Source organism: Halichoerus grypus, chromosome 3 (assembly GCF_964656455.1).
Source record: "Halichoerus grypus chromosome 3, mHalGry1.hap1.1, whole genome shotgun sequence".
Classification (NCBI taxonomy): domain Eukaryota; kingdom Metazoa; phylum Chordata; class Mammalia; order Carnivora; family Phocidae; genus Halichoerus; species Halichoerus grypus.
The window spans coordinates 128,886,831-128,906,861 of NC_135714.1; the positions used below are offsets into that span (position 1 = coordinate 128,886,831).

At 33.1% G+C, this 20,031-nt stretch overlaps 1 protein-coding gene across 4 annotated transcripts in view; it reads right to left on the bottom strand.

The window, feature by feature from the left end:
• LRBA (LPS responsive beige-like anchor protein) overlaps positions 1 to 20,031 on the bottom strand; it is a 764,390-nt gene that overhangs the window by 584,434 nt on the left and 159,925 nt on the right. For all 4 annotated transcript variants that reach the window (XM_036089189.2, XM_078069304.1, XM_036089190.2 and 1 more), the window contains 5 exons: positions 14,747 to 14,839; positions 13,497 to 13,605; positions 13,011 to 13,092; positions 9,515 to 9,638; positions 9,012 to 9,204 (listed from right to left, as the gene is read on the bottom strand). In XM_036089189.2, coding sequence (XP_035945082.2) covers positions 9,012 to 9,204; positions 9,515 to 9,638; positions 13,011 to 13,092; positions 13,497 to 13,605; positions 14,747 to 14,839 — 601 coding nt within the window. The remainder of the gene's footprint in view (positions 1 to 9,011; positions 9,205 to 9,514; positions 9,639 to 13,010; positions 13,093 to 13,496; positions 13,606 to 14,746; positions 14,840 to 20,031) is intronic.

Genomic DNA, 20,031 nt, shown 5'->3' on the forward strand with positions numbered 1-20,031 from the left:
AAATATCAGTTAATAGGGGCGCCCGGGTGGCTCAGTCATTAAGTGTCTGCCTTTGGCTCAGGTCATGATCCCAGGGTCCTGGGATTGAGCCCCGTATCAGGCTCCCTGCTCGGCAGGAGGCCTGATTCTCCCTCTCCCACTCCCCCTGCTTGTGTTACCTCTCTCGTTGTCTCTCTCTGTCAAATAAATAATCTTTAAAATATATATATCAGTTAATAACTTACTAATCATTTTTTTTAAAAGCCATCTTGACCAATTTTAAGAATTGCCTAGACAGGTGCTCTCATGAAAACCTAGAGTACAGATTCTTACAAATTTTTAGATGGTAATTTAGCAATACCTATTAGAACATTTTATTTTTATTTTATTTTATTTATTATTTATTGGGAGAGAGAGCACTAATGTGCAAGCAGGGTGGGGGGTGGAGGGAGAGGGAGAGAGAGAATCTCAAGTGAGGCTAGATCCCACAATCCTGAGTTCATGACCCAAGCCGAAATCAAGAGTAGGATGCTTAACCAACTGAACCACCCAGGAGCTCCTATTAGAACCTTTTAATACATGTGCAGATTCTTGGAATTATAGGAATTTATCCTAAAAAACAGGAGATATTTATATAAAAACAGACCCAACACTGCTCAAAGATAAATAAAAGTTAAACTACGGTATTTATGCAGTGCATTGTAACATAAATCAACAGATTTTTAAAATATCACCTCCACGAATTTTTCCAAATAAAATTTTGGAGGATGCCAGAATATGAAAAAATAAACCTAAATTATTTACTCAATCAGTCCTTCCTATAATTACAAGTAGCCTGATAGCATTCAGATGTTACATCAAGCTCAGCTTTTGCTCTTAACTTTACTTCTCCTTAATATGATGTACTATATTATATATACCTAATAATATGCAGCCACTGAAATTCATGTAAGTGTGAATAACTTTTACTCACTTATTATTTTAAGTCATAGACCCATTCTACTTCGTGGCAATATAGGCCTAGACAAAAAACAGTATCTAAAGTTTTGAGTTTTATTTGTTTAGAAAAAAATGTTTTTGAATAGTTCTCATAATTCAGGATATTCTAAATGCCTTAATTTTTATTAAAGAGTAGAGGCAATCTAGCATACCAAGTGAAAATAGTCTTAATTAATTACTCAAGATAGTGTTCCATTTAAAGCATTTTAAAAAAGGAAAAGAGGGGTGCCTGGCTGGCTTAGTCAATAGAGCATAGGACTCTTGATCTCAGGGTCAGAAGTTCAGGCCCCACGTTGGACGTAGAAGCTACTTAATTTAAAAAAGAAAAGAAAAAAAGATAAACAATAACAACCTAGAGAATACATAAGAAAATAATGAAATTACAAAGGTTACTCTTAACAGGTACATATTTGAAACCTTAAGACCAAAGTAAACAACACAGGGCAGTTACACTAGAAGACCCTATTACTGCTTATAAAATCTAGTTCAGCTGTTGGAGGAGAGAGATACAGTGACAAACAGCTTCCCTGCTACAAAGGTGGCAGGAAATCTATCAAACTGGACAATAAAATTGCAATTGAGTTTCTTTGGCTTTTTATAGCAGCTGAATGTATCCTGATGTAACTCTGCAAAAGCTATACAATTCTGCAACATTAGTTTTTTACAGACCAGTACTTTATCAAGAACCATGTTATAAATTTATGATATTGAGATTTTAAATGGCTGCAAAAAGAAAAAATAAGCATCACTTCAGTATCATATATATAAAAATATAAAGCTTTAGAATGAATATTTTCAGAGAAAAAATGTGGTTCCCATGCTTCTGGAAGAATTTTTAACAGCATGCTACAAACTGTTCACCTACTTACTGAATCACTTAAGCTCCATCTTAAACTTTAGTAAATACTGATTTGAAGCACCTTAGAATGTCAGTTGTCCACTTTATTTTAAAAATGGATGTCAAGATATTAAAAATCCAAAAATAATCAACATAGCAATATTCAAATAAATTATTCTGTATAAACCTTATGAGAAAGCTTTCATCAATGAAAAAAATTCACACAAAGAAATAAAACTAAAAGATGCTTATTAAACTTTAAAGATAAAAATCACAAGAACCAATTTATAATTCTAAGCTTTCTTTTTCCCCCTCCCAGGGTTAAGTAAAGCTTTAGCATTTATTTTTTAAAGTATACTTTAACAGCAAAAAGTTTTAAGTCCAGTTTTATTCAGATAAAAATTCTCTACAACTGACTTAATCGGCATTTACTTCATTTTATAATTTTAATCCTAAAACTTGACTCAAAGACTGGTTCTTGAACCAAAATGGGCAAAAGAGGCCTCTCCATAAAGTAGCTATTTTCTGTGTAAAGGCTTTAATATCTGCTTAAAGCCATAAGTCACTGGAGTGAAGACAAAATATAAACTAATTAAAACTGTATATATAAACTATGTATAATATATAAACTATAAATATATATAAACTATAACAGTTTTATGTAACAGTTTTAAATAAGCTAAAATACATAAAAACTATATATAATATATACATAAACTATAAATATATACATATAAAACAAAGCATACTTCGGGCTTTTTGTGTATAAATTGAGTCTAAAAAATACTGGTATGAGAACTACGTAAGAATAGTTTATATTTTTCCTTCAACATTCTCTGCACTGTAACATATGTTTCCAGAATGACAAAAAAAGGTTTTCTTTAATAATAATAAAAAAGAAGGATTAAGGGGTCTTAACTGGGGTCCATATTCAATTGACGAAGAATTCCTCTCTATCTGTGATACTTTCTAAAGAGCTTATTATATTAGCAGCTTAATGTAGAGGTGGGAAGGGAAGTTAGTAAAAATAATTCCCTGTACACTCAGAGGGGCACTCAAAATTAGGGTGCATAAGAAAGACTGACTTCAAAACACAAATTTCTGGGAACATCCCATGAGACTGAGATTAAGATTCTGAGGTGAGGTCCAGGAGACTATAATAAAATACACATCCCATGTTACTCTGATGAGTGACTCCCAAACCCTACTGTGTGTGGTGATGACACAGGTGCTTTAAAAGACAGCTGCTGAAGCTATTTCATCCATCACTGATAAGAGAAGACTGAGACACTAAGGCACACACAGGGTGGCATGGTACCATGTGACAGCTGAACTAAATAGCCCCAAACAATGATGGTGTTAGTCTTCCTTCTCCTTCCCACAACAAATATTTAATGTGCAACTGCCAAGTACTTAGCTCTATTCACAGTTCTATGGGAGATATGAAGATGTATAAAACCTTTTGTCCCTGCTGATGAGACTACAATGAACAACCAAAAAAAAAAACATGAGAACTCACTTTTAACCAGTAATATAATATGAGAGATTATAGGATCATCTATAATTAAATAGTAGTCTACATTTGCCCTATTACTCATTACCCCTCTTCTTGTGTACTAACCCCCAAGCAAACCAACAATTCACCATGCTTTTTCCTCAGTACCACCACCTCTTACCTTTGTGTATGTCAATTCCTCCACCAGTGATTCTCATCACCCCAAACTCTACATGCCCAAATCCTACTTACCTTTCAATGCTGTCATCAAATGACCTCTTTTCTACAAACCTCTCAGATGCCCTCATGTGAAGCTATCCTTATTCCTTCCTGCCTTAGTTTTTTAGTCTTTTTGTACTTATACTATCTCCCATATTAGACAGTAACTTCTTTCAGGGTAAGATGTGTTCCTAATTCATCCTTCTATCTTACATAGTAGCTAGAAAGTACTCAAATAGAAGAAGACAGAGAGTCGTGGAAAGGTAAAAAAGAAAGAGTTAAGATAGAAAGGGGAAGAAAAGTGGTGGGCAACTGGAGAAAGACCTAGACATAGAGTAACTGAAAATGAACGAGAGACCAAGAGTACCTAACCACCCAAGAGAGACAGTGGGGAGGAAAGAAGCAGAGACAAAACAAACACAGATTCACTGAGGACAAAACAGAATAAAGGAAACATAGGCTGGGGGAAGGGAGAAGACAGGGGCACAGAATGGATGGAGGAATACTGAAGGGAAGAACAGAGAGAGGGACAGGAAAGAGAGAGTGTGGCTAAAAGAAGAAGGAGACAAGCGGGGGGGGGGGGTTAGCTGGCAGTGATAGAGGGCAGCACGGATGCACTAGATACCCACAGGCAAAGCAACCGAGTAAGGGGTAGAGAAGACTGATTAGTTGAAGACTAGGTAGTGAGAGAGAGAGAGGAAGAAAGGAAGTCAGGGGAAGGGGAAAAGGAGGGAGAGAGAGAGACACTTAAGATACCAACAGAAAATTAAGTGCTGTGAATTCATTCATACATACTGTATGAAAAACTGTCATATAAGTGATTTAGCTAGCTAAATCCTGAAAAATATAAAGGATTTGGTTAAGTGCAAAGGAACACAAAGCCCATGCCATGAATAAACAAAAATGAAGATTTAACAAAGAATGATATACTTTAAAAAGACTAGAACCAACAAAGAGCAGAGATTTTTGCCAAGTGAAACAGTGGAAGGTAAGGTAGGAAATCCTTTTTTTAAGGGAAAATGAAAGATTAGGTAGAAAAAACTATTTTGTTAAAAAAGAAACTTACCTTAGTTCCCTTTTTATGAAAATTTGAACAAAGTGTTTATGGAGGGAGTAACATTATGTAAGTTATTTTTAGCTTAATAAATCTAGAGGAAAATAATACCTAAGGCTACTGACCATTAGAAATGTGCAGAGTTAAAGTGATCTAGGCATATATAAAAAACTACATACAAAATCACTGAGGGGGGAACTTTAACGTAGGCAGAAGACAAAACCTTGCAAAAATAAGAAATCTGAAGTGTCATGGAGTAGAGGATGGAACATTACTTAGGATCTAGCAATTCTACTCCTACTTATATTTCCTAGAGCAGTGCTCTTTTCAAATTGAAGATAATTCAGCTGGCAGATCACAGAATCAGCTTGCCGGGGCTTCATCAGCATTTTTAAACAAAAAAGAAAACATAAGAATGCATCCCTATAAACCAAAGTTTAGTAAGGGCAAATACTATCCCCTGAAACCTATGTTTCAGGTGTATGAGAGGAAAAGGGTTTGTGTGCGTCTGTCTACATACATATGTGGTCACTATAAATTTCTTACTGTGAGCCACAGTTATAAGGAGTATGAAACTGATAACTCTAGTAAAACCACTGCCTTTGAGCACCTCAGTTTTTCACAGCATGGTAAACAAATGAACCAAAGCTATATGTAACAATAAAAAAAAATCTTAAAAATAAAAGGTTTGACAGAGAAAAAAGTAAGTAACAAAAGCGTTCACACAGTACGATGTCATTTTCATAAAATATAAAAATAGGGAAATCTAATAATGTATCATTTAGGAATATATTTTTTTAACTTTTTTAAGAAGGAAATGATAAAACGCAAAATGCTGATTAGGTTTGGGGTGGGGATTGGATAGGGAAAACCACACAGCATGTTAGGCTGGGTAGTCACAATTCTTCTATTGTAACACTTCAAAGCATATACGCTATACAAATTACTGGGGATATAAGTAATTCCTCATTTTAAAAGTTGAATTTATATCAAACATGAAGTGACTTGGGCCCTGAACTAGTATGCTGACAATGAGAATGAAAACAAAGAGATAACCAGGAAGAATGATAGAGCTTTAAAAAGGAAAATAGTCACTAAACATTTAATTCTATTTTCTGTGATTTCTTTCATTAATTTCACATATATATCCTCATTGACAATTTCTAATATTAGACACCGATAGTTAAGAAAAGTTTAGAAACTTACCTGAGTTTATACAACTAAAAATTACTATAAACCAGAATTCAAACGCAGAACTACCCTGTGTCCAAAGCCCATATTCTCTTTATTGCTTATACAAATGGACTGGTAACTGGTTATAAATGCTCAAAAGTTCAAAGATACCTGAGGTACTTCCTAGTCCAACCTCAAGAGACTAGACTAATGGCCCTAAATACCCTATGACTTCAGCAGTTCTCAAGATGTTTTGTCTCAAGATGCTTTACACTCTTAAAAAGTACTGAGGCTCCCCAAAACTTTTTATTTATGAGTTATATCTATTACTACTTATCATTTTAGAAATTAAGAATAAGAAATTTTACAAATATTAATTCATTTCAAAATAACAATAAAGCCATTGTATATTAATATAAACACTTCTTTAAAAATGACTTTTTCAAAACAAAAAATAATAATACTGAGAAGAGTGCTAGGATTTCACATTTTTGCACATCTCTTTAAATTCTAGCTTAATAGGAGATGGTTGCATTCTAATATCTGCTTTTATATTCAATCTGTTGTATTATATACTGTTTTGGTTTATGTATATGAAAAAATCCACTTTCAAATAGATATGTAACTGGGAAAGAAGGACCTCATACCTTCCTAAAAAGGTCTCCCAGGCTCCTGATGTCTTCAGGCTGTACTTTTATAATATTACTGCTCTAAAGGTTATATTCCTCTAGCCATCCTTAAGGACTTTGAACAAGCAGAAGTGCATAGAAAAGCACTGAATTAACATACACCATTTTGAAAATCTGAAAAATCTAATTTATACTGGCACTCTGCTAACCTAGAATTCCCCCACATAGATCTGAAATCCAATCCAAATGTAATATAAGACCCAATCCTGTTTTCCTCATGATCTTTTGTAAAGAGGTAAACAATACTAGCAGAAAATTAGTCCAGATTGCAGCAGCCTTCTATAATAAAAATCAAAAGATCTGGGCATCAGCACAAACTAAATTAAGTTATACAAGAGATGGCAAACAGTTTCTGTAAAGTACCAAATAGTAAATACCTTAGGCTTGGGAGCCATACAGTCTCTCTTGCAAATGCTGAATACTTGTGGCATGAAAGCAGCCAGAGAAAAATATATAAATGAATGGAAGTGGCTGTGTTTCAATAAAACTTCGTTTATATAAAAACACATCAGGCTAGATTTGACTCTCAGGCCATATTTGGCTGAACCCAGCCTTAGACTAAACTGGTAAGCTCAAAAATGGAGTGATTAAAAGCCATTTTATAAAATCAATTCTTTGTCTTATTTAGCACTAGATGATTCTCAAACATAAATTACTCGAGTGGTATTTTCTAATCTAAACTACCTTTGTAAATCCTTATAATAGTAACGTACATTTCTCTCATTAAGGAGAAAGAGGAATAAATAACTCTTAAGTACTTTCAAATAACTAAAAGTTATTCAAACACCTAAAAAATATATTTAGTATATTTTATATACTAATGACGATATACTCCAAAAGAATGGCAAAATATTTCAGAGAAATACCTATGATAGTCAATAAAACATTTAAAGATATATCAAATTTATCATTTCTATTCTTTATTCCTTCTAGTCAATTTATAATTTATATAATTATATAATTACAATCCTTGTGAATAAAGAGTTGTTAAACAAGATACAAAATGTATAAACCATAAAAGAAACTAACAAATTTTACTGCATTAATTACCTGAAATGTAAAATTTCCTCAGAAGATAAATATAAATTTATCTTACCATTTCTAAAAATTAAGTCGTTAAGCCACAAATTGGCAGAAGATATTAATAAATAATAGAGCAAGGAAGAGCTTAAGACAAGAATATATTTGTAAAGCTCCCATGAAATAAGAAGTTATAAATTAAAATTATCGCGATATAGCATTTAAAATTCATCAAATTTGCAAATCTTAAAACTCCAGTTGTACCAAGTGATGAGGTGATGTGAAGCAATGAGAACTTATACATCACTGGAGAGCATGGAAATGGATATACCACCTTGGAAAAAAATTTGCATTATCATCTAATGTTCAACATCTGCATCTTACAAGTCAGCAAGTCCACTTCTAGGAACATATAGAGAGAAACTTCCAAATATATACAAAATGTAGCAAAAATGTTCATTGACTGGTAAATGGATAAAGCCATACCATGGAATACAACACAACTGAGAAAATAAACACAACTACATGGGTCAATGTGGATGAATCTCAATGACAAGCAAAAACAGCAAGCTACAGAAATATGTGTTTAATATGATACCATTTATATTAAGTATAAACATGAAAAATAAAATTCTTTATTAATAGTTTAGACATATGTGTTGTTAAAACTATACATAAGAAATAGAAATAATGTAAACACCCAAATTAAGGTTAGTAGGGAAGAAGAGAGGGGCTAACAATGCTAGACAAAGCAATTGGGATGGAGAACCTAGTACCATAAATACTGGTAGATACATTATTCTTTATACCTTTTTGTGTGTCTAGAATATTTCATGAACAATTTCAAACAAAAGCTATACATAAATAACTAATTTACACTGGCTTAGGTTAAAAAAAAAAAGACTAGCAGATTCTTCCAAATCAATTTTTTAACTGACTGTAATGTGAGCAAAAGGCAAACATCAGCCTGAGCTTTTCTATTTACCCAACCACCTTACATTATTAGAATAACTTCTCATCTTTGAATATACTGCGCCACCTTGTGTTCAAAAGCTTCAAACTACCCTAAAACAGAGAATCTTATCTGCAAAAAAGGCTACTTTAAAATATAAGTTCCTTTATGCTGTGGCTTGAGGTTTCACTTTATTAAGTTAAACATACATAAAAATAACATTTGAGGGGCGCCTGGGTGGCTCAGTCATTAAGCGTCTGCCTTCCGCTCAGGTCGTGATCCCAGGGTCCTGGGATCGAGCCCCACATTGGGCTCCCTGCTCCGTGGGAAGCCTGCTTCTCCCTCTCCCACTCCCCCTGCTTGTGTTTCCTCTCTCGCTGTGTCTCTCTCTGTCAAATAAATAAAATCTTTAAAAAAAAATAAAATAAGTAACATTTGAAAAACCCATTTTGAGTCTAAAGAAATTGGAAAAACTTTTTCTTTTTAGTGATTCCCTTTTTTAGTTGTTCCTTTCACTGTGCTTTCAGAGAATGAGTAAAATCAAAATTATAGAATTTAAAACACTAAAATACATTTTCACAAAAAAAACTTACCTTTGAATGTGTGATTGATAAGGTGTCTACCCACACACGCCAGCCACCCCATTCATATTTGACTGCATGGTAAAGTAGGATTCTGAATATGGCATATACCATTTCTGTTATCTTTTGCTCATCAGAATTCTTAGGATTGAAATAGCAAAGAGAAAGCATCCATTCTTGCCATACAGAACACTGTAGCAAGCTCCTGAAAATTGTAAGAGGATACTGAATTACTGAAAAAAAAAAAAATACTCATCTCTAAGAATTCTAAAAAGTAAAAGTTTAAAACAAACCAAAAAAAAGGCACCTCTATGTATGTATTAAAACAATTAAAGATGGTGGTACTGAAAACTCAATTTAAATGTATGGTACATTATTTATATACCCCTAATGAAAAAAGCATATGGAAAATTCATTTCACAGTATTTTTAAAAACAATTCTTATTAGAAAAAAAATGGGTTTATTCAAACCTGGACTTGAATAGTGCAAATAATTGCTTTCTGATCCCACTTACCTTCTGTTTTCTCTACTGTTATTAAAAAGTTTAATCATGTCAGAAAGAAAGGCTCTGCGAACTTCCATGCTCTCTGGGCAATGGGGAGAATTTCGAAGTAGGGTTGCAATTACTTTTAGTATCTCTGTAAGATAATTCATAAATTAGTAAAAACCAAAATATCACAAAAAATTCATGATGGAAGATCATTAATATATTTCTCTAGTTTCCCTGACATACATGTCTACTGAAAACATCTGTTTCTGTGTTATAAAAAAATAATCATCTGCAGAAAAGGATGACAATACATTCTTTAGAAAGCATCCATAAGAAAGGGATTTTTTTATATTGTCATTACAAATGTATAAAAGTTGAACTTTAAAAATTTTAAAACTTGAATTTTACATTAAATCTAATTAAATTATAAATGAATTAAATAATAGTAAAACGACTGACAACTCTCACAATCTCTGCCAAATAGTAAAGTTATCTTAAAAAAAAAAAAAAACTATAATCAGAATCTCAGAAAAACAGAAAAAATTCTCAGCTTCTTCAATAAAATTCCTGGTATGCATAATATAGTCTTTCCTTTATCATAATTTTAAAAGTGATCAAGGTTTTCTTCCATGATTTCAAAAATTAAATTAGATTAAAAAAACAAAGGAAATAAAAACCTATTCAACACCCCCAAATAAATACAAATGAAACTGCTACTGTAATGGTCTTAAATATAACACTGTCTAAATTTCTAATACTTAGCATTAAGGAAAAAAATTCTTTAAAATACATACTTAAATCCAGAACTTTAAAGAAACAAAAACAGCTATAACCCTGAATCTGAAGTTAAATAATATATAAGTTTTTACATACCCAATTACAATTTAGAACTTCTATACTAGCCTTTTGCCAAAGTTTTTGGTGATTTTGAAGCAGTAAGTACAAAATAGCAAATATGAAGATACTTTATCATACAATGAAAGACATTTGGGGGGTAATTTCTGAATTCTTCTAATGACAAACTGAAAATTTCTCTACCTGAACAATGATTACAATGATGATGATAATCATAACAATAATGATGATGATAATAGCCACTAATTTTAAGAAATATGTTATTATGGGGCGCCTGGGTGGCTCAGTCGGTTAAGCGACTGCCTTCGGCTCAGGTCATGATCCCAGGGTCCTGGGATCAAGTCCCACGTCAGGCTCCCTGCTCAGCGGGGAGCCTGCTTCTCCGTCTCCCACTCCCCCTGCTTGTGTTCCCTCTCTCACTGTGTCTTTCTCTGTCAAATAAATAAATAAAATCTTTAAAAAAAAAAAAAAAAGAAATATGTTATTATGAGGCAATGTTTTAAAAAAATACGGGTATTAACTCATATACAATGATAGCTAAATACTGTTATTATCCCCATTTTAGAGATAAGAAAACTGAGGCACATAGAAATGAACTAATTTACCCAAAGTCACACAACTATTAAAACATACAGACAAGATTAAAAGCCAGGCAGCCACTCTGGAAAACAGTATGGAGGTTCCTCAGAAAGTTGAAAATAGAGCTACCCTGTGACCCAGCAATTGCACTACTGGGTATTTACCTCAAAGATACAAATGTAGTGATCCGAAGGGGTATGTGCACCCCAATGTTTATAGCAGCAATGTCCACAATAGCCAAACTATGGAAAGAGCCAAGATGTCCATCAACAGATGAATGGATAAAGAAGATGTGGTATATATATACAATGGAATGTTATGCAGCCATCATAAAACACGAAATCTTGCCATTTCCAACGACATGGATGAAACTAGAGGGTATTATGCTAAGCGAAATAAGTCAATCACAGAAAGACAAGTATCATATGATCTCACAGATAGGAGGAATTCTTAATCTCAGGGAACAAACAGGGTTGCTGGACTGGAGGGGGTTGGGAGGGATGGGGTGGCTGGGTGATAGACATTGGGGAGGGTATGTTCTATAGTGAGCGCTGTGAATTGTGTAAGACTGATGAAACACAGATCTGTACCTCTGAAACAAGTAATACATTATATGTTAAAAAAAAAAAAAAGAAGATAGCAGGAAGGGAAACATGAAGGGGGGGAAATCGGAAGGGTAGACGAACCATGAGAGACTATATATAGACTCTGAGAAACAAACTGAGGGTTCTAGAGGGGAGGGTGTTGTGGGGGGGGGTTAGCCCGGTGATGGGTATTAAGGAGGGCACATATTGAATGGAGCACTGGGTGTTATATGCAAACAATGAATCATGGAACACTACAACAAAAACTAATGATGTAATGTATGGTGACTAACGTAACATAATAAAATAAAATTAAAAAAAAAAAAAAAAGCCAGGCAGCCTATGTTCTTAAACACCATACTATACAGTGTGTCTTTTCTGAGACAGTATATTACATAAATAATATATTCTAAAATTCTTACTTCAACAAGCCATCTTCCCCATAATCACATAAAATATATTTTATATTTATATACATTTACTCGAGATTTTCTTTTTTTAACTCTCTAAAATAATGACATCAAGTCTCCCTGAAGGCTGAGGAAAATTAAACTTCAGACATGTGTTTTTAAAACTAGTACTGAAAGAGAGTACCACAAACATAACTCACCCAAAAGGTAATTAACTTTCAAAACTCTACAAACCAGTTATTTTAATGTCAATAATCTTAAAAAGCAAGATGAAAACTGTACACTTTGTAAAAGTGCTTAAGAAATCTAAATACCAAAGAAAAGGCTGTTAAACAAGACTAAGTTCATAAACAATAGAGAAAGCAGATATTTTTCAATTCCAAACTTGGTATTCTTAACTTGACAATAATTTAAGATGAAAGCTATGACCATGGTTCATGTAATTTGGCCTGACATCACTAAATAGTGCAATCAAAACTTTACCGAAAATCTGAACATACGTTAAATCAGTATCTTATACACATACAATTCTTAAAAACCTCTATATAAACATTTCCATATAACTTAAGGTCAATTTGAAGTTATATTCAACATTAACCAAAAATAAAACTAGTATTATATCATTGCCTATGATGGAATACTCCTTGAACAGTATGTTTCAACCAACTTCAGGTTTTTCCTAGTGACTTTCTTTTTATTAGCAAAAGCTAGTTATTAAAAGTATAAAAAAGGAGGGGAGAAATGGGTGAAAGTACTGAAAGGAAACAAACTTCCAGTCATAAGCTGGGTAAGTTCTAGGGATCTAATGTACAATATGGTGACCAAAGTTAACAATACTGTATTGTATAATGGAAAGTTACTAAGAGAACAGATCTTAAAAGTCCTCAGCACACATCCGCACAAAAAATTGTAACTTTGCAGTGATGGATGTGTTAACTAACCTTACTGTGTAATCATTTCACAATATGTAGATAAATCAGATCATGAGGCTCTACACCTGAAACTTAGACAATATTGTATGTCAAGATTTATATCTCCATAAAGCTGGAAAAAACAAAAACAAGCAAAAATAAAAGTATATAAAATACATACGAGGATTTTGTATCTTTACTGAAGAATCAGGATCCGGATGCTGTTTGTGTATCACTTGAGTACAAATATGCTCTATAAGAATCTACAAAGGTAAAACAATAGATTATATTAGCATAATCACTGTACTATGGCTATTAATGAACTTTAAGTACAACACTAATCAATATTAAGTACACAATCCAATGCTATCATGCTAAATATCTTCTGCATTATATAAAATAATTTCAACATTATAACTCTATTTTTATTTAATTACAAAATGAGACATCAATACAACAGAGGAAATACTTAACAGAGATGCTCATACTTTTTAATAATTCACAGATTAATAGATTTAAGATGCAGCCACATCTCCTTTATATAACTAATTTCAAAATTGTTTATCAAACCTAAATTACCTTATTTCATCTAGATACTATCAACTAAATTATACAGGCACTCTTAAGATAAGAAATCAGTAAGATTAAATTCTAAATATATTCTTACCTCAAACAAAACATTGTATGTGGTCATTGTGATTAAATTTGTCTGAAGCATGAGTCTTTCTGCTAGCAATGAAAATAATCCATGTCCAAGCATGACTTCAGCTTTTCTTCTGCGATTTCATAAAAAGAAATAATCAAATGCAGAGTATTATTATCCACTACTTAGAATGCAAGTTGGATGAAGAAGACACAAAAATGTTTTTCACATCCCATCAACAAATTCCAACTCAGTAACTCTCCTAATTTTCTTCAACCTAGAACTCATAAGATCACAAAATCTTTAAAGAGAGAAATATAAACTACAGCTAGAGGACAGCTGATGTTCAAAAAAAAAAAAAAAAAAATACAAGACTGACTATGTCACAGCACAGCAAAAATCTCCACGATAATCTCCAGAGCAGTTATTTATTAACTAGTTTCTACTCTCTATCAGCACTGAGCTAAGCTCCACTATAGATGATAATCTAAAGCCCAATAAGTCATTAAGTAGAAAAGCAATGAAGGAAAAGGTAGAAGAAATGAAAAAAAAAAAATTAAGAAAATGAATACTGTGAAGATAAATATACCAAAATCAAACTTCCAAGCAAAAATTTACGAACTAAAGTACCACAAACTTTAATTCTACCCTAGGATTCATCAAATTTTTTCTGCAAATGGCTGGACAGTTAATACTTTAGACTTTGTGGACCTTTATTTACAGGCAGCCAACTGGAATCCACATAAAGACCACAGTTTGCCAACACTTCTCTATTGCTACAACTGTTAATTTTTATAATAAACCGACCTTGGTATAAGGAATAATAGGTAGGACATGAATATCTATATTCAGCTAAGAAAAAAAAACACAGAAGTTTTAGTTTTCAGTTATCCTTATAGCAGAACATACTATGACAAATACGTCATAGTGAGGTTAAAATGTCAGCTTTATACTATAGGTAGAGCAAATGATAATCAAGCCACATAAAATGAAGTCTCAATGGTTTCTAAAATTCCATTTATACAAATGCATTCTTATAATGAACAAGGAACAAATGGAAAACTTAAATTTTATATAAAAAAAAGTATATACTCCTGTTTCCACTTTATCTTTTAATATACAGAAATGGGATTACATTTACATAGATTTTATAAATAAAAATAAAGGAAAGAGAAACTAGAGAAATCACAGAACACAAATACTATCCAAAGATTTATAAAATAAAAAAGTAATATACCACAGCCCATTTTAGATTTCATGCATACTATACTCACTTTGGGGCCAGGTGTTTTAAAAAATAGCCCATTGCCTTGAGAGCTTGTACTCTGATTCCTTCACTTGTCGATGCCATAAGTTTATAGATTACACTGAAGGAATTAAAATTAAAAACAAATTACTCAGTATATTTTCCAAAAGTAAAGATTTAAAATACATAGGTATATATGTGCATTTTAATATATTCATAATTATAAACCTAATTTCAAGTAAGGTATGGGTGAATTTAATATACATTCCTGATATTTAAAAACTTGCTTATCAACTATATGCTGTCTCCAAGAAACCCACCTTATATAAAGACACATATAGATTAAAAGTAAATGAATGGAGAAAAACATAACATGCTAACACTAACCAAAAGAAAACAAGATTTTCGCAAACAATGAATCATGGAACACTACATCAAAAACTAATGATGTAATGTATGGTGATTAACATAATTTTATTTATTTTTTTTAAAGATTTTATTTATTTGACAGAGAGACACAGAGAGAGAGGGAACACAAGCAGGGGGAGTGGGAGAGGGAGAAGCAGGCTTCCCGCTGAGCAGGGAGCCCGATGCAGGGCTCGATCCCAGGACCCCGGGATCATGACCTGAGCCGAAGGCAGATGCTTAACGACTGAGCCACCCAGGCGCCCCAACATAACATAATTTTAAAAAAAAGAAAACAAGACTAGTTACATTAATTTCAGAGAAAGCAGACCTTAAAGTCAGGTAAGTTATCAGAGATAAGAAGGGCATTGCTTAATGATAAAGGGGGTCAATTCTCCATTGAGACATAACAGTCTGTAACATGTATGTGCCTAACAATAGAGTATAAAACAATATGGTATAAAAATGGACAGAACTACAAGGAGAAATAATAGATGAATACACTATTCTAGTTGGAGACTTTAAAATTCCTCTCAGAAACAGATCCACTAGGCAGAAAATCAGTAAGGACATAACTGAACTCAACAATACCATCAACTGACTGTCCTTAATTGACATCTATTGACTATTTCATCCAGTAACAGCGGAATATACACTTTTCTTAAGCTAACATGTAACATTCACCAAGTATACCACATTCAGGGCTATAAAACATACCTAAACAAATGTAAAGATTAGAAATCATATATTGTTTGCTCCCAGACAACAATGGAATTAAACTAGAAATAAAAAGTAGCAGCAAAATTCCAAAATATTTGGATATTAGACAACACACCAAAAAAAAAAAAAAAAAAAACCCACACACAATAACACACTAAAAATAACATGTAGGTCAAAGAAGAAATCTTAAGAAAACATAAATATATTTTAAACTAAATGAAAATGAAAACACAACATAATAATTTCGTGAAATCCAGCAAAAGCAGTGCTTACAAGGAAATTTATAGCATTGAATACATGGATTAGAAAAGAAGAAAGAGGGCGCCTGGGTGGCTCAGTTGGTTAAGCAACTGCCTTCGGCTCAGGTCATGATTCTGGAGTCCCGGGATCGAGTCCCACATCGGGCTCCCTGCTCAGCGGGGGGTCTGCTTCTCCCTCTGACCCTTCCCCTCTCATGCTCTCTGTCTCCCATTCTCTCTCTCAGATAAATAAATAAAATCTTTAAAAAAAAAAAAAAGAAAAGAAGAAAGAACTTAAATCACTAATCAAGCTTCCCAAGAAACTAAAAAAAGAAGAGAATATTCAATCCAAAGTAAGCAGAGGAAAATATAAGTAAGTATTAGAGTGGAAAACAACAAAAATGAAAATAGGAAATCAACAGAGAAAATTAACGTAACCAAAAGCTGCTTTGAAAAGATCCATAAAATAGATAAGCTTTTAGCCAGGCTAACTAATAAGGTAGAGAACACAATTTACTACTTTCAGAAATGAAAGAGGGAACATCACTATAGATTCCATGGACATAAAAAGGATAATAAAGGAATACTATGAATAACTCTATGCCCACAAATTATATAATCTAGATGAAATGGACCAATTCATTAAAAGAGACAATCTGCCAAAACTCACACAAGAATAACTGATGATCTGAAAAGGTTTATAACTACTAAAGATAATGAGTCAGTAATTAATAACCTATCAAAACACAGAGTGTCAGACCCAGACAGGTTTATTGGTGAATTCTACCAAAAATGTAAGGAAGAAATTATACCAATTCTCTACAATTTCTTTCAGAGGATAGAAGCAGAAGGAATACCTTGTAACTCATTCTATGAGCCAACATTATCCAACACCAAAATTAAAAAAAATTACAAGAAAACTACAGACCAATAGATCTCATTAACAAAGATGAAAAAATCCTCAAGAAAATATTAACTAATCCAATGCAAAAGAAAAAACATAAAAAGAATTATAGATTGATGAATCACAGACCTGTACCCCTGAAACAAATAATACATTGTATGTTAATAAAAAAAAAGAATTATATATCTTGACTAAGTGAAATTTATCCCAGGGATGCAAGGCTGGTTCACCATTTGCAAATTAATATGATCTATCATAAAATCAATTAAAGTTGGGGCGCCTGGGTGGCTCAGTCGTTAAGCGTCTGCCTTCGGCTCAGGTTATGATCCCAGGGTCCTGGGATCGAGCCCCGCATTGGGCTCCCTGCTCCGCAGGAAGCCTGCTTCTCCCTCACCCACTCCCCCTGCTTGTGTTCCCTCTCTCGCTGTGTCTCTCTCTGTCAAATAAATAAAATCTTTAAAAATAAATAAATAAATAAGTAAAATCAATTAAAGAATTCTATAAATAAGAAAATTACTGGTATCAGTAGATGCAGAAAAAATATTTGACAAAATCCAACACCGATTCATGTTAAAAACTCTAAATAAACTAGGAACAGAGGGGACTTTTTCTCAAGTTCCTAAGGACTACACACCAAAACCCTACAGCTAACATATTTAATAGGGAGAAAGTCCAAGGATTCCCACTAAGGACAAGGCAAGGATGTCCCGTCTACCACTCCTTTTCAGAATTGTACTAGAAGTTCTTGCTAATGCAGTGAGGCAATAAAAGGAAATAAATGGTATACAGATTGTGAAGGAACATCTAAAACTGTCTTTGTTCACAGGTGACATGATCATCAATGAAGAAAATCCAAATACAACCAAATAAATCCCGGAACTAATAAGCGATTATACCAAGGTTGGAGAATACAGAGTTAAGACACAAAAGTCAACTCCTTTCCTATATACCTATTCCTAGTGGAATAGGACATTAAAAACACAATGCCATTTACAGTAGGAGCCCCCCCAAAATATGTACAAGATCTACATGAGGAAAACTATAAAACTGATGCATAAAACCAAAAAAGAGCTAAGTAAATGGTGAGTAAATCCATATTCATAAATAGGAAGACTCAATATTCTCAAGATCTCAGTTCTTCCCAACTTCATCTATAGATTCAATACAATTCCAATCAAAATCCCAAAAAGTTATTTTATAGCAAACAAGAAATTATTCTAATGTTTATCTTGAGAGGCAAAAGCCCTGGACAGCCAACACAATTACTGATGGAGAGGAACAAAGTTGAAAAATCAATGCTACCTGATTTCAAGATGTATTATAAAGGTATAGTAATCAAGATAGTATGGTATTGGCAAAAGAATACACGAATAAATCAATGGAACAGAATAAAGAGCCTAGAAATAGACCAGCATAAATGTGGTCAACTTCTCATTGACAAAGGAAGGGCAAAGGCAGTACAATGGACCAAAGATACTCTTTCAACAAATGATGCTGGAACAAGTAGATATCCACATTCAAATAAATAGACATAAAAATTAACTCAAAATGGACCTAAATGTAAAATACAAAACTATAAAACTCCTAGGAGACAAGAGAAAACATAGATGACCTTGGGTATGGTGATGCAAGATACAAAACCCAAAGACACAATCCACAAAGAAGTAATTGATAAGCTGGACTTCATTAAAATTAAAAACTTCAGGGGCACCTGGGTGGCTCAGTCGTTAAGCGTCTGCCTTCGGCTCAGGTCATGATCCCAGGGTCCTGGGATCGAGCCCCGCATCAGGCTCCCTGCTCAGTGGGAGACCTGCTTCTCTCTCTCCCACTCCCCCTGCTTGTGTTCCCTCTCTCACTGTGTCTCTCTCTGTCAAATAAATAAATAAAATCTTTTAAAAAAAATTAAAAACTTGCTTATCTCTCACTAGTTATTGTTCCTTTTAATGAAGACCAAAAAATGAGAACAAATTAAAATACTTAGAAAATAATGGTGGTTTATACCCTAAATGTACTTATGCAAACTGTATGGCATAAAGCTGGTTCTGAGTCACTATTTTTTCCTCTACTACAGGCTTAACAAAGCCCTTTGGAAGCTACCACATTTATTTTAAAATCAATACAAAGAAACCACTGTTTAATGATAACACATATTTAAATCTGTAAATAATTCTCATCATGAAAAGCAAGAGAACAGGATAATGAATAATAATGACAACAAGTAATGAATGATAATCAAAAATAATTAAAAAGCAAAAAGGCTGAAACATAAATGACACCTACAAATAAATTTCATATTCAATTCTCGAAATTTACATAGTAATCTATTTTAAGTTTTAAAATGATCTCCAAGAGCATTCAGCCACAGACCACTGATTTGAGTATAAACAAAGTATAGCAAAATTTGAGTATCATACACAATTCCATAAGCAAAGTAATGTTCAATTGATTTCATTATACCATTTCTTTCCTCATAAACATTTAGAAAAAAATCAGAAACTTTTTTTTTTAAGATTTTATTTATTTGACAGAAAGAGAGACAGCCAGAGAGGGAACACAAGCAGGGGGAGCAGGAGAGGGAGAAGCAGGCTTCCCGCTGAGCAGGGAGCCTGACGTGGGGCTCGATCCTGGGACCCTGGGATCATGACCTGAGCCGAAGGCAGACGCTTAATGACTGAGCCATCCAGGTGCCCCAAAAATCCCCCAAAACTTTTATGATTATTTTAAAAAAACTAAGATTTTCAAGTATCCTCCTAGATAAAAATCTTAATGCTTAATAACTAAGTCTGAAAAAAATAATTATGAACAAAAAGTAAAGGCCTTGATCCCCTAGTGGCTGACAGAAAAGGAAATATATAAAAAGAACTTTGATTCCTATTAAAATATTAATTAAAAATATCTAGTCTGTAATACACTGTATTTCTCATAAAATGGTATGCGAAACTAATCATTTTTAATACAAATCATACCACCAAAACTATAACATTCAATTATCGGGATAATACCGATATGTTTATAAAATTTTTCCATGATTTAAATTAAGTAAAA